The following is a 16,372-nucleotide window of genomic DNA, read 5'->3' as shown; positions in this document are numbered from 1 at the left end:
GGACTATGGCTGTCTTTGATGATTTTTGAATCCTTCATCTCCTGGATCATCTTTTTTACAGATTGATACATAGTTCGTGGTATAGGCCGGTACCTTTCTTTAATTGGAGGGTGTGAACTGGTAGGAATGGTGTACTTAATTACACTGACCTCTCCATAATCTGAAGGATGTTTACTGAAGGCTTGATGATATTCCTTGACCACTTTTAAGACTCCTTCAATTTGTTCCTCAGGTGTAGAAGCATCTCCCACATGGATTTCTGTCCACCAAGATGTCTTTGGAGTATTCAGCTTTTCAGTAGATTGTTCAGTCGTAGCTGCAGGTCCACTGATAATATCTTGAAAAGTGACTTGTAACAATTGAGCAACAGGGCAGTGCTTGGTCAAAGTTATACTTTTACTACCCAAGGTCAGGAGACAAATCGGCACTTTACCTTGAGAAACAGTCACTAGGCTTCTTGTAGCTTGGACTAGAGGATGGCCCTCCAGGTTGAAGGGTTCTACCAGGGCTTGATAATCCTCACCTTGGAGTCCAAGGGCAGCTCGGCACCATAGGAGTGTTTAAGTATTGGGTTTCAGGATTACTGGTTGGTTATCTTGATCCTCTGCTTCATAGGGGTCTACCTGTATAACAGCCCGCAAGGTTTCCTGTAAGGACAATGTAAAGTCTCTAAGTGACTCACTAGGCTGCTGTCTCTTGCTGAAGAATCTCATCTTGACCTCTGACACAGTCCTGGGTTCAAAAGTGGTGTAGAGTCGTCCAAATATCTGCTCCAGTGTTTTTCTCTCTGAGCTGGGCCAGGATTTCACTTCTCTGAGGGCAGCACCTTCCAATTGAGGATTTCCATTTGCTGTTCTGCTGACACAGGGTACAATCTAAACACAGCCAAAAAAAATTCTTTAAATTCCCTTAAAGTATGAGCTTTCCCAGAATATCATGGAAACCAGGGTGCTCCAAAGAAATAAGGCATTGTTAGGCTATTTTCACACTAGCGGCAGGACTGATCCGACAGGCTGTTCACCCTGTCGGATCCGTCCTACCGCTATTTCGCTGTGCCGTCGGACCGCCCCCATTGACTATAATAGGGACAGGGGAGGAGCTCCAGCACAGCACGGCAGTGCACGACGAAAGGTCCGGTAGCCTCTAACCACGAACTGCCGTGCTACGCCGGAGCTCCGCCCCCCGTCCCCATTATAGTCAATGGGACGGAGTGGCGGTACGGCGGCGCGGCGAAATAGCGGTAGGACGGATCCGACAGCGTGAACAGCCTGTCGGATCCGTCCTGCCGCTAGTGTGAAAGTACCCTAAAAGTCCTCATGCTTGGTGCTGCAGTGGCTAGTGATGCACTAGGACCAGCTGCGGCTACTGCCGGGGACCTGGTGAGATCAGGCTGCACACTATCTCTTTGTTTAGACATGGCAGTGACAGGCCTTCAATATAATGCAGGTTAAATATAGTTTTACACACTTGTTTCGTTCCTATGGGCAACTGCTACTTTGTGGGTGTCTGGCCCTTTAAGAGACGTTGTGACAGTTAAAGGGGTTATCCCATCATAGACAACGGGGGCCTATCGCTAGGACCCGCACCTACAAGCAGAATGGAGCAGAGAAACTTGAGGAGGGCACACTGCGCATGCATAGAAATGAATGGGAGCGGTGGCCGCGCATGCGCGGTGCGCTCCTATTCACTTCAATGGGAGAGGTGGGGAGCTGCGCCTGGTGGTGGACGGACCTCGGGAAACCCGGGGTCCTCCAGCCAGAACTCTCCCCGGCTCCTTTCTCCTATCAGACAATGGGGCAATATCCTAGCGATAGGCCCCCATTGTCTATGATGGGATAACTCCTTTAATACAGAGCAGTATGGTGCTCTGTAAGGCCGATTATGATCCCAAACAGTCCCGCTTAAAGTTACTTCTTCCCAGCGGCACTCACTATTATATTTGTTCGGTGGAGAAGGGCTGTTGATCTCCCTATTTTTTTTTTTTCGTTCACCCACACGTAGTCTTGCGTCACTTCAACGTGCGTACGAACGTCACGCTCACCTCTAATGGGCAGCCCTCCCCCTAGGTCCGTTCTGCAAGGCATGAGAGGCGGCCTTGGATTTGTAAGTACTGGCAGCAGCGCTGGTATTGGTACAACGGTAAGAAGTTATTTTGCATATGAGGATTGGCTTCTCTTTTCCCGCCGCTAACAGGGCATAGCTCACAGTTATGGCGCAGTACAACTAATAAAGCGACTGTAGGCTGCCATTTTAGGTTCAATGTATAAGTCCATCCACTGACAGCAAGCAATGGTAGTGACACAGAAATATTCGATTTTTCCACTTTTGACAATGGGACTTTGTATTAATAAACTTGTATAGTATGTCCATGCAATTCCAAGCGATTTGAACAATTCTGCAGCCCAATAAAATGTGTATCAAGCGGAGTCTCTGAATAAAGCAAGTGGGGCTTATTCGCATAAGGTTATGGCAATATGGCACACAGTTATATTGCACAAATCCTGTTCTATAAGGCACAAAGTATTTAGATCCTGTTCGTGACGCCAATTCTATGCAGCGTGCCAGGGCTTCATAAGGATTATTTCGGGTGTGAGCATACTAGTGAATGAGGTGCCGAGGATAGTAGTACTCACGGTTTCGTTGTCCCTTGAGGCCGGCAGTGCAGTGGATGGGAAGACAGCACAAGATATTCCAGGGCACTCTCTGTTGCAGGGAACACCAGCCAGATGTTGGTTGAGGTGCCCTTAATGGTGGTGATGTTTAGGGTGCTTGTGGCTGGGCCCCTGGTTCGTGATACCAGCACCGTTAGGTGCAAAGGTTGAGAGTAGTAGTTAAGATGATATGGAATAAAGAGACTAGAGTTTTAAATAAACTCCTTGTATTTTACTGAAGCTGATCCACAGGTTATCAATGTATGTAAAGGCATTTACATCAGAGCAGCTTTTACAATGAATCCCATTAGTTCTCAGAAGTTGCATGGGGGAATAATCCTTGATGACAATCAGTCTTTCTCTCGCTTAATGCTCCAAGGTGGAGGTTAATGCGGTTTTTATTGTACTGTATAATCCTATACTTCAGTTTCCTTTTATAGGAATACTATATTCAGACAAATGATCCTTTTGTCTTTAAGTATGGTGGGTAGCAGATAGCTTGAGATCTCTCCACCTAATGCAAAGGAGGCTGGAGTCATATACACGACAGTTACCTTCCTTTGTCAATATCTTCATTACCTCTCTGAGTTTTCTGGAGATACTGTGATATTTTCCCTTCTATGGGCTGGTACATAGAATTAACTATGGAGGAAGATGGAAGCTGAGGTGCAGGTTGTCCTCAGGCATCACACCCAGACCTTCTTCTTCCTGCTTTCTGAACACACTTAGTGTAGGGCAGAGTTAGCCCTGGGAGGCTTGTTAGAACCTTCCACTCCCTATGCAACTTTATGAGAACATCTCTACAAGGAGAGTTTACATGAAACACAATCACAACATTAAACAGTGTGTTTCAGGACACTGCACTAGCGTCCCTTTAAGGCGTTATAGGAGTTTTTGTCGCCACTTGGATGCAGCGGCCTATTGCTAGCGTCTGGGGGATCCCTTGCCCCTCAAGAGGTTTCTACGAAATATGTCCCTCTATTAAAGCAAGTAAACGTGAGGCAAGTTGCAGTTAAGCAACGGGAACATGGAGTCCCCTTTGTAGATGGTATTGGTGGTACCCAAGGTAGGATTGCCGGAGTGGTGTAGAGTGGCCTACAATGTCTCTGTGGATGTTTCATGCACGTGTCACGGTGCTCCTACCTGGATATCGGTGGATCCCAGAGGTGGTGTAGTCCGAAGCAGCGCAAAAAAAAAAAGGGGGTAGTTGAACTTGGATGGTGTAGAAGGTGGAATAAATGGAGTCCAGACTTTGTAGTAACGTTGAAAAATTGCTTTTACTTGATATAAACGTTAATTCAAACAATTTCCAAACTGTATCTTGGTCATCAGCAGGTATTAGCTTTACTTTGGCAGGCAAACACTTCTGCAACAATCTCAGCACTACTATGTGGTATCTCTCTCGGCTCTGCTATACTATGCTGGATGAATAGAAACTTTCCTCTTCTGCTGAAACTTAGGTTAGCTGTAGTCTGTCTCTTACTGTGATCCTAGGAACTACTTGTCCTGGCTTTGGAGTACCTCAAGCTTTACTTCAGCTTGGATGGAGGCAATGCCAGCCCAGCAGGGGACAGGCAACCATGTAGGCATCAGAGGCTGGGCAGAGAAGGGGGTAGGCTACACTGACCTACTGACTAACTAAACTCCTCCCTCTGTAGAGTGGTAAATGGCATTTCGGGACATTACATAAGACATGTCATCACTGCAGAATTGGTGGTGACCACTGGAGCGGCAATCTTGGAACAATGGTTGAATTAATGGGCAATGTTTTTATTTTTTTATTTTATAGCAATTATTCCATCAGTGATTTGTGAACCAAAACGGATCCAGGAGCGGATCCAAAACAAAGAACAGTGCAGATCTTTCCATTATACCTTGCCTCTTGTGGAGGCTTCACTTCTGGTTTTGGTTCACAAATCACTGATGGAAATCACTGACCAAACACTGAAGTGTGAATAAGGCCTAATATTTGATCTTCCTTTTTCACTATGTACTAGCCCTTTTCTTCTTCCAGCAGGATGTCTCTGGCCACATCGAGAGCCATACTTTTGCGACAAGCTCCATGAACCAGTTCTGCATCCTCTTCAAACGCACGTTCCTCTCCATCCTGAGAGACACGGTATGTTAAAAGCAGGTGGTCGGTATGAATTAGTGAATGGGGCAGATAGGCAGATGTCTGGGGGGCGGCATGGAGTAACCACCGTAGGTTCTGAAGTGAGAGAGGTTAGATGCACTTTTCTCACCAGTAGTGTATTTATACCGTCCCGGGTTCCTCTTGTCATTTGTGTAAACGTAAAGCTTCCCTTTTGCACTTTGGGTTTTGTATTGTTTGTCTTGAACCCTCCTCGGCCATGAGTTTGACTTTCGATCTCCACCCGAGGAGTCTGTTTCTATCACATGATGCTGCCTGTTGTGTTCTTCTTACAGGCAACATGTTCTCTCCGTACGGGGGCATTACATGTGATGTTGGTTGTCCTTTCCCACCCTCCCAGGTCCTGACTCACCTGCGTTTCATGTCTCACCTGTGTATCGGGGTTCTGATCGGGCTGCTGTACCTGCACATTGGTGACGATGCCAGCAAAGTATTCAATAACACGGGCTTCCTCTTCTTCTCCATGCTCTTTCTTATGTTTGCAGCTCTTATGCCAACTGTGTTGACCTGTAAGAGCAACGACTATTCAGTCATTCACTTATATTGGTGGTAACATTCTAGTTTTCAATCTTAAAGGAGTTTTCTCAAGAACACCCCCACGATCCCTAATAATAAAGGCCTTGAGCCCCCCACTACTCTTCACCACCACATCTGGAGTTGGTATGGAAGGGTGGTCAGGCTGTTGCTTTATAAAACTCTATAGGAGTTACGAAGAAGTCAAAGTGCCCTCAATTGGCTGTTTCTGAACGTACCATAGAGTTGTATAGAGAACCAGCATGACCACCGATCCATACCGTGGATGTGTGGGAGAAGTTGGGTGAATCCTCTGGAAGGTGATAAATGTTCTTTGTCAGAAAACCCCTTTAAGCTGGTCATAGTCACTAGAAAAAAAGTCTGCCTATGCTACTATCAGCTGGCACCAAACTGATACCGAATGTTAAAGGGGCTCTAATAACACATTTTAGGCAAACTATATAAGCCCACTTAAAAGCAACCGCATTCGAAATCTCTGCACTAATATTAAAGGGGTTGTCCGGCAAGTTAAAAAAGTTGTTTAGATGGTTTGAGAAAATTGAAATGAGTAAAACTCACTAATAAATGGAGAAAACACTGCAAAAAAAGTGGCTTTAAAAAAGTTAAACCACCCTTTTAGTGATGGAAATTGTTAGAGCTTTACATGAGAAAGTTGTACATGTCAAAAAATGTCTGGTGTTCACCCCAAATGTAGTGTGAGCTCCAAATGGGCTGCTTTTATTTCCATTGTAAATGATAAAGTTCTGGCTGTCTACAGCTACCACTAGGGGAAGCTAAGTACATATGAATTTATACAGCTACAATAGAACTCAATAGGAGATGTATAACTCTCTAAGCAATGAGCTCCCCCTAATGGCGGCTGCAGGAAAACCATTTCCTTGTATCGGGAAGTTGTGAAAGCAGTTCAGTACCGAGCTCCTCTTCCACCATGGCATTTGTCTGATTTGCTTCCATGGACGGTGCAATACTGTCTAGGTAACACCTATGCCTGATTCTTAGTTCCACCGACATCAGCCATCAGAGGAGGCCACATAAGCACTACATGGATGATTTTGATGAGTTTGGCCGACAAAGATGTAATGTGTAAGGTAGGCTTAAGGCTCCAGAGGACTTCAAGACTGGTATGTTCTGGATGGTACACTAATGGCTTTGTTGACAAGTGGTCCTCCTGGAGACAGCAGACTTTTTCTCTTGTGTCTATAACAAGCTTCTTGGACATCTTTTTCTTCATCCTTTTGTCCTCTTACTTTACTATTTTACTTCAACACATTTCATTTCTTCTTTTTCTTCTTCATTTCTCTTCTCGGGTTCTTTTGAATCTTTTAATTTCTTTTCCATCCATTTGTCTTTCTGTCAATCATCCTGCCATCTATGATTATAACATCCTACTCGAATCTCTTACTAATTTCTTGTCTTTTCTTTACCCGCAGTTCCTCTGGAGATGTCTGTCTTTCTCAGAGAACACCTAAACTACTGGTACAGCCTAAAGTCATATTATCTAGCCAAGACAATGGCAGATGTCCCCTTCCAGGTAAAGTGTCTTGATACTGTTAGACCCAATATTCAATGTGTACTGTATTTTAAAGGGGTTTCCAAGACTTTCCACAGGATAGGTCATCAGTATCTGATTGTTGGGGGGGTCAAACACTTGGGACCCCCGCCGATCAGCTACTTGAGAAGGCACCAGTGCTCACAGTAGTGCCGTTGCCTCCTCTCTGCTCACCAAGCACAGCGCAGTACATTGTATAGCGGCTGTGCTTGGTATCGCAGCTCAGCCCCATTCACTTCAATGGGGCTGAGATGTGCCTAGGTCATGTGACTGATGATTGTGACGTCACATGGCCTAGGAAAAGCAGGTGAAGGCCACGACACTACTGTGAGCACTGGTGCCTTCTCAAACAGCTAATCAGCAGAGGTCCTGGGTGTCGGACCCCACCAATCAAATACTGATGACCTATCCAGAGGATAGGTCATCAGTATAAAAGTCTTGAAAATCCCCTTTAATCCCTTCAGGACCAGGCCAATTTTGGCAACAACTTTAGATTTTTTTCCCTCATCTTATAAGAGGCAAACAATTTTTATTCATAACCATTTTATTTTTCCTTTGACATAGTGTATGAGGGCTTGTTTTTTCTACGGGACGAGTTGTACTCTTTAATGCAACCATTTAATGTTCCACAAAATGTACTGCAAACAAATGCATACGGGTGAAAAACAAAAAACAATGGGTTTTGTTTTTTACAGTGTTCAGTATACAGTAAAAATGACCCGTTTGTCAGTATGATTATGGAGATTCCACATTAATATATATATATTTTTTTTACTACTTAAAAAAAATGAAAACCTTTTTTTTTATTTGCTTTCTGTCCCCATATTCTGACACCTGTAACTTTTATTTTCTTGCCAATGGAGCTGTGTAAGGACTCTTTTTGGCTACTGTATAATTTTTACTGGTATCATTTTGGGGAATATGCAACTTTTCTATTTTATTTCTATTTTATTTTTTGGGGGATGCAAGGTGGCCATAAAATGGCAATTCTAGCATTAGGATTTTTTTTACGTCATTCACTGTCCAGGATAAATTACATGATATTTTGGAGTAGTTCGGATATTTTCAGACGCGGCAATGCCAATTAAGCATATTATCACGCTTGCAAATTATGCTGCAGAGTTCACCAGTGTCGGACTGGGGTTCCTGGCGCCCAACAGAGGAAATTATTCTCAAGGCCCAACCACTGTATAATTAATAAAGTTTAACGGGTTTTGAATCACAGAAATAGAGCATAGTGGCCAAGTGATCGGCTCCAAAGACAGCCAAATAAGGTTTTTCCTCCTGGATCTTTGGTGCCCGCTATGGTATCAGAGCATGGGCCCACTGGGGGATCCTCTGGTACTCCGAGACTGGAGTACATCACTAAAAACATAACAGTTAAATCCAGTTACTTATAGGTGGTGTCTTCTCTGATAGTACTCTTTTCTTTTCATCTCCATCCAGCCCAGACCAATATGATGACTCCTCCCATCTGTTTTTGCATAGAAATCTTCGGCTTTACCCTTCTTCAGAGCATCTGCAGCTTCTATAACAACATAAATGAATTCAGATTCCAAAACATATCCCCAAAATTCAGACCCCAGACCAAACCTCCAAAATACATTCAGACATCTGCTGTCAGGGTAGAGTTGGTACCCCCATACATATTAGATGGTTAGCCACCAGTCTCAATAAAACAGACAAGTTCAGTTGACATCTCCTGACATGTCTATTTTAGTGACTACTTGCATTCTCTGTGTAAAAACAATTCTGGAGCATCTATTATTATGACTTTATGTTATGCCATTCCTGTTAGAAGTTATGAATATATTGCTAATAGTTTTCACTGAAGATTCCTGGTAGAACAGATTGGATAGTGTCAGACTGTGCAAGGACACACTCCCAATGGGTAACACCCATCTGGAGTTTCATTGTGAAATGCTAGTAATTAATTCATAATTTCTAGGAGGAATAATAAAGGAAATGCACAACATAGAGTTGGAAGAACATGGGGGCAAGCAGTATTTGTATTTTCTATCATTATACCTAAAAGTCAGTTTCAGAAGTATATTCGTTTTATTCCAGACTTTTTGAAGGAATGAATGAAAATTGGAAACTCTTGTTTCGTCGTATGATTTATAGTTGTTTTATCTCCTGTGTTTTACAGGTAATCTGCCCTATCGCATATTGCAGCATTGTATACTGGATGACGGGTCAGCCACCCGAAGCCACTCGTTTCCTCCTCTTCTCCGCCCTTGCTACGTCTACTGCTCTTGTTGCACAATCATTGGGGCTTCTAATTGGTGCAGCCTCCAACTCCTTACAGGTAAGGTCCATCTCTCTTCTAGCTCTGCATCTTGTTGGCTATTTATTTTAAAGGGCTATTTCCATCTGGGAAATATATTGAATATTTATAGGATATGCTATAAGTGTCACCTCTGGGACCCACTCCTACTGTATCTCCAGAATAAGGCCATGAACAGACGGCACACTGCATGTTTGTGGTGTCCTCTCCATTCATGGCTATGGGCTACTGACCACGGTCAACTATTTTCTGAAGTCCCTTAGCAGTGAATGGAGAGCAATCTGCGCAAGCGCTGCCACCCCTCCATTCACCGCTATGGGACTTCTGAACATAGCTGACCTGGCTCATCTCATAGCGGTGAATGGAGGGTGGCCAAGCAGGCATGGCTTGTTCTCTGTATACTTCAGGGTCCCATTCTGGAGATAGGAATGAGTTCCAGAAGTGGGACATGCACCTATCAGATATGGCATATCCTATAGATATGTGATATAGATATGGCATATCCTATAGATATGTGATAAATGTCCTAGAGGGGAATATACAGTGCTGCCCATAATTATTCATACCCCATGCAAATTTTGACTTAAAGTTAGTTTTATTCAACCAGCAAGTAATTTTTTTTTAACGGGAAATGACATCGGTGTCTCCTAAAAGATAATAAGACGATGTACAAGAGGCATTATTGTGGAAAAAAAACCATTTCTCAGCTTTTATTTACATTTAAGTGTCCAGTCCAAAATTATTCATACCCTTCTCAATAATCAATAGAAAAGCCTTTATTGGCTATTACAGCAATCAAACGCTTCCTATAATTGCAGACCAGCTTTTTGCAGGTCTCCACAGGTATTTTTGCCCTTTCATCTTTAGCAATGAGCTCCAAATCTTTCAGGTTGGAGGGTCTTCTTGCCATCACCCTGATCTTTAGCTCCCTCCACAGATTCTCAATTGGATTCAAGTCTGGACTCTGGCTGGGCCTCTCCAAAATGTTAATGCTGTTGTCTGCTAACCATTTCTTCACCACTTTTGCTGTGTGTTTTGGGTCATTGTCATGCTGAAATGTCCACTGGTGCCCAAGGCCAAGTTTCTCTGCAGACTGCCTGATGTTGTCGTTGAGAATCCTCATGTATTGCTCTTTTTTCATGGTGCCGTTTATTGTGATTAGGTTCCCTGGTCCATTGGCTGAAAAACACCCCCAAAGCATTAGGTTCCCACCACCATGTTTGACAGTGGGGATGGTGTTCTTTGGGTTAAAGGCTTCTCCTTTTTTTGTACGCCAAATGAAGGAAACATCATTGTGACCAAACAATTAAATTTTTGTTTCATCTGACCATAACACAGAAGACCAGAAGTCTTCTTCTTTGTCCAGATGAGCTTTTGCAAAGGCCAAGCGAGCTTTTGTGTGCCTTATCTGGAGAAGTGGCGTCCTCCTTGGTCTGCATTGTGCAGTGTCCGTTGGATTGTCTGCCTTGAGACATTGCCACCAGCAGAGCCCAGATTCACCAGGATGGGCTTGGTGGTGATCCTTGGATTCTTTTTCACCTCTCTAGCTATCCTCCTGGCCAGCACAGGTGTCACTTTTGGCTTCCGACCACGTCCTCTGAGATTTTCCACAGTGCAGAACATCTTGTATTTTTTGCTCAAATGTAAATAAAAGCTGAGAAATGTTTTTTTTTTTTTCCCCACAATAATGCATCTTGTACATCGTCTTATTATCTTTTGGGAGACACCTATGTAATTTCCCGTCAAAAAATTACTTGCTGGTTAAATAAAAGTAACTTTAAGTCAAAATTTGCCAGGAGTATGAATAATTATGGGCAGCACTGTAGATAGATAGATACTAAAGATAGATAGATAATTAGTAGATAGATATAACAGTTTCCCATCTTGCATCTCCTGTTCTCCGACTGATAAGCTATTCTCTTAAAGGGGTTGTCTCACCTCAGACATTGGTGCCATATTGCTAGGATATGCCACCAATGTCAGACTGGGACCCGCACCCATCTGTAGAACTTTTTTAGAAGCAAGTGAGTGGGAGACGATCAGCAGAACACAGATCTGATATTGATGGCCTGTCCTGGGAAAAGGTCATCAATATCTGTAACCTGGACCGCCCCTTTAATTACGTCACAAATTTTCTTAGTAACTGAAATGCAGAAGAGACGGCTTCTGTTTTTGGAAACCCATCACTCAGTATGAAAGCTTTATTCAGAGGTTTTTTTGTGATCTAACATTTTTATGTTTTCATTTTTCACTCCTTCCCGGAACCATTACTTTTGTTATTTTTTATTTTTATTATGGAAAAGATGATTTTAATTTTTATATATCTTATTTTATTTATTTTTTAAACTTTTTTTTTTTTTTTTTCATTCTTACTAAGCCCTCTTAGGGACGTTTGAGATGCGATCCTTAGATTGCTTGTCCCTCACACTGCAACAATTTTTTTTTGCAGTGTAAGGGATTTTTGCTGTTTTTCTATGGAGCACTGCCACCTGCAGGGCTGAATAGGAACTACCGCTCTGTTAGCCTAGAACTCTTCAGAAGGATCCCGGCAATTATAGAGAATGAACAGCTTCCCTGATCTCCACGTTGGGAAGCCATTTAGGCCCTGGGAGCGCAGCACTCCCAGGGAAAGCCTCCTCATATGCTGTGGCACAATTGACCATTGCATCTTTAAGCTGAACCTGTCACCATGAAAATACTATACAGTCTGCAGGCATGTTATAGCGCAGGAGGAGCTGAGCAGATGGATATTATAAAGAATCAGTAGAAGCTGTACTTTATTCATTTAACCCGTATTTTTCGTCCTATAAGACACAATTTTTTACCCCCAAAGTGGGGGGAAAATGCTAGTGCGTCTTATGGGGTGAATAGCGGAGGACTAAGAAGCAGTGAATGCAGCGCTCCCTGGGCTCTATACTCACTGCTTTCCGGTCCTCAGCTGTGACTGTGCACAGCATGAGGATGTCGGGCTCTGTGACCTCACGCTGTGCGCGTCGGGTCACAGCACAGCGCGCTGCAGGAACAAGAGAGCTGGATCCTAGGAGCGGCAGCGTCCAGAGCAGTTGCAGTAAATTGATTATTTTTTTATTTTATTTGCTCTTAAGTATAGGGGTCTGATCTGAGGCATGGGAGTCTGATCTGAGGTTTGAAGGGGGGGGGGGGGGTCTTATTCATATTGAGGCTCTGATCTGACAACTGATTGGGGGTCATTCACATTGGGGTCTGCTGAGCTGAGGTCTGATTGGGGTCTTATTACCATTGAGGGTCTGATTAGGGCTGTGAGCTGAGGCCTGATAACATTTGGGGTCTAATGAAAAATATTTTTTTCTTATTTTCCTCCTCTAAAACCTAGGTGCATCTTAAGGACAGGTGGGTCTTATAGGGGGCGAAAAATACAGTATTTCTCTGATCATTCTAGATTTGGGAGTCAAGTGGGTGGTCTTACTTAGTAATTGTCAGATATTTTTGCATATATAGTGAAGGTTGTCAATCACTGATAGGGCCACCCACTGGACTCCTAAGACCAGAATGAGCAAAGATATAGATGATTAAAATACAAGTTATAGTGAATCGTTTCCCAAAAAACTATATATATCAATCTGCTCAGCTCCTCCTGCTCTGTAACATGTTGACTGCAGATTACCATTTCCTTAAAGACTATTTAGGAATAAAAAATAGATGTGGGGACATGAGCAAGAAGGATGGGGGACGAGGAAGGTAGACATAATGAGAAGTAAGGAAGAGGTTGAATCCCAAAGTTTGCATCAAGGTAGGTAATCTTTCAAGAATCCTAAGTCTTCAGGAGCTTCTCTGTATCGGTAATCATTCTAGAGAGTTTAAGAGTTTCTTTTTTTACCATGACCCTTTGAAGGTTATTCTGAAGAAGTACAGAAGAGACTGTGCTCCTGGGTTATCTCCATAGTCATTGATTAAAGCAGTATATAATTCCACCGAATGACGTACTTTCTTTTCTCCACAGGTTGCAACCTTCGTAGGCCCCGTCACGGCAATACCGGTGTTACTATTCTCAGGCTTCTTTGTCAGCTTTAAAACGATTCCAACCTATCTGCAATGGAGTTCATACATTTCATATGTCAGGTCAGAGTGGAAGGAAGTGACAAATCCCCCCTAATGTCAACTTATACAGATAATATGGAGTCTCTTTACTGGCAGATACACAATGTGATTATTTTCTGGACATATATATATATATAGATGACCTATCCTCAGGGTAGGTCATCAATAGCAGATCAGTGGGCATCCAACACCCGGGATCTCTGCTAATCATCTTTGAGGGCCGTGGCCTCTTTCTAGGCCATGTGACGTCACCGTACCTTGGTCACATAGCCTCAGCCTCGTTCACGTCAATATTCCAATAGGGTCACAGTTACCAGTGGGGTGCCACAGGGGTCAGTATTGGACCTTATTCTTTTTAATGTGTTTATAAAAGGGGTATTCAAGTTGTGAGAAGCTATCCCTATCCACAGGATAGGGGGTAACTATTAGATTAGTGTGGTTCCTACCGCTGGAAAGCCCATTGAGCACGAGAATGGGGTACTCCTTGGTACCCCTGAAATGAATGGAGTGGCAGGTGGGCAGAATGGGCTCCTGCTGCTCTATTCATCCCTATGGGAGTTTCGGAGATAGCCAAGTACAGGGCTCAGCGATTTATGGAGCTCCTATAGAGATGAATGGGGCAGCAGTGCGCATGCCTGACCTGCTTCTCCTTTTATTTTGGGGGGGCTCCAAGGGGTTTGTGGTCCCCATTCTTGTGATCGGTGGGGTCCCAGCAGTCAAACCTCCACCGATCTAATAGTTATCCCTTTTCCTGTGGATAGAAGATGACTTCTCACAAGCGGAATACCCCTCTAATGACTGTGTGAAGGGTTTACAGAGTATAATTTCTATTTTTGCTAAGTACTAAACTTCTTCCCCTACCAGCATAATGATACTGCACAGGTCACAGAGCATGCCCATCCAATTCGAATTCGCTGTTTACCTACCTTGTTTTCCCACATTCAAGTGCATGCTGTAAAGCAGATCTGTACAGCTCAGGTAAGATGTACACCCTCATAATAAAGGTAAAATATATATATACATATATATATATATATATATATATATATAATTAGAATAGAAAACAGATTTTAGTCTGTAACAAATGCTATTATGGTATTAAATTCCTTTTAAATGGGTTGTACGCTGAGAATTTTTTTTGAAAAATGGGGCAAATGGTTTGAAAAAGGAAGACAAAGTCATCCTCACCTTACCGATCCTATTTATCTCCCATTCTGAGGCTTCCCAGATCCACCTCTGGTCTCTACCTCCTGGCCCACTAAACATGGAAATGTGACTGCTCAGCCAATCACTGGCCACAGTGGTAAAACACCGCACCCGGTCATTGGCTGAGCAGTGGCAAATCACAGTTGAAAGGGATCGGGGGCAGACTGATGGAGGATCGGAGAAAAACTGGAAGGGAAGGTGAGTATTTTTTTTGTAAAAGGTTTTTTTTAAACCATTTTGACCATTTTTTTAATGTTTTTGTTTGGGCTGGACAATCCCTTTAAGCTAGGATGCTCTGACTTGACTTGACATGTGCAGGTGGTTGTGATCTATGACACTAGGCCCCTACAGTGACCAATGCCCTCCAATGTCTTGCATTTCAAGGGGTTCCCCGAGACATTGACTCTTTTTTCATGTGGCCAGGCAGGGTGTAGAGATTAAAGAAAAAAAAACTGTCACTGGCCACTGCTGGTGGCCAGTGGTCACGTGCCATGGCTACACACATTACCACTGAGGCCATTGATTGTCTAGCATCGGTGATGTGAATGTAGATGGCAAGTCACACCTCCAGTCCATTGGGAAGGAGAAAGGAGCTCGGTGCTGGAAATGGAGCGCCAGTGACAGGTGAGCCTAGACATATCAAAATAGGTTCCTTGTCTCGGAAAACCCCTTTAATATCTTTCATAAGATTGTGTTTAAGGTTATTTTTGTTTTTGCTTCACAGATATGGGTTTGAAGGAGTTATCCTGACCATCTATGGCATGAACCGAACTAAATTACAATGCAATGAAGAACCCTGCACATTCCAAGATCCTCATGTAGTCCTACAACAACTCGATGTTGAGGATGCAAAACTGTACCTTGACTTTCTTGTGCTGGGAGGCTTCTTTATTGGACTCCGCCTCCTGGCTTACCTTGTGCTACGCTACCGCGTTAAATCGGAACGGTAGATGGCAGCAAAAGAAATTTATTTCAGGACAATTATTCTAAATATGACATATAGTACAAGGAGATACATTCACCAGACAGTCTTCTATGGGTTCTCCACATCGGAATTAGCTCTTGTCCGTCTCCCCCTTCACTGTGTGTTGTTTACATCGACCTTGTACTAAGTAATTAGACATGCTCCATTACTTTGGTGTGAAGGAAAGATGTTCTGCTCATAAGATTGCCATTCAAGCATGTTGACTATAAAGCATGGAAGATCCCTCAACGTGAAAATCAATTTCCAAAAGGGCAACGGCCTGGAGGTTCATCAGAACAGTAACACTGGAACTGTCCCAATTGTTACATTTTACTGCATGTAACATTGTGTATCCAATCTTCTACAATTTTCTTTTTTGGTCCTGCACCTTGATCTTAATTGCAGATAATCAACCAGGGCATGATCAATCTTCTTCCTTCATTTTACCTAACGGTTGCACCTACATTTTATTTCCCTCTTTGCATAACCAATTTGTCCCACATCACCCTTTATTACAATACTTTCATTTTTTTATTATCTACATAAAATGCATGAACATCTCAAAAAATATTTCTTGTCTATGCCCCAGCGCTCACATATTCATAGGATATAATTCTACCTCCTCACAACATTTGATATAGGGCATGGGTAAAATATGGTAGAATGCCATTCCAAAAGCAATATAAATGATGATGATGTATTAATCAGTTTTTGTTTTTTGCTTGCCTTTATTTGCCTGTTAAACTATGGACAACTTTGCCATAATCTATTGACACCCTTGATATGTTTACATAGGTTAATGGTTGCACTAAATTTCCAGCTGCAATATTCATCCATCCATTCATTTTCACATCTTGACATTCAGTTTGCGACCTGCTCCTAATGTCAGACTTTTCTGGTATGGATGTGTCCCTCCCAGTAATACATGCTGGATGTGAGTTCAGGATGCTGC

The 16,372-nt window shown here is 43.0% G+C and overlaps 1 protein-coding gene across 1 annotated transcript in view; it reads left to right on the top strand.

Annotated features, from left to right (window-relative positions):
• ABCG4 (ATP binding cassette subfamily G member 4) overlaps window positions 1-15,406 on the top strand; it is an 87,305-nt gene extending 71,899 nt beyond the window's left edge. Inside the window, exons 8-13 of the mRNA XM_044277689.1 lie at window positions 4,669-4,770; window positions 5,144-5,312; window positions 6,768-6,868; window positions 9,036-9,194; window positions 13,153-13,271; window positions 15,181-15,406. Of these exons, the coding sequence (XP_044133624.1) occupies window positions 4,669-4,770; window positions 5,144-5,312; window positions 6,768-6,868; window positions 9,036-9,194; window positions 13,153-13,271; window positions 15,181-15,406 (876 nt within the window). The remainder of the gene's footprint in view (window positions 1-4,668; window positions 4,771-5,143; window positions 5,313-6,767; window positions 6,869-9,035; window positions 9,195-13,152; window positions 13,272-15,180) is intronic.
• The last annotated feature ends 966 nt before the right edge of the window (window positions 15,407-16,372 follow it).

This window comes from Bufo gargarizans, chromosome 2 (assembly GCF_014858855.1).
Source record: "Bufo gargarizans isolate SCDJY-AF-19 chromosome 2, ASM1485885v1, whole genome shotgun sequence".
Classification (NCBI taxonomy): domain Eukaryota; kingdom Metazoa; phylum Chordata; class Amphibia; order Anura; family Bufonidae; genus Bufo; species Bufo gargarizans.
Note: the sequence above shows the minus strand (reverse complement) of the source record. Positions and strands in the feature narration are given on the sequence as shown.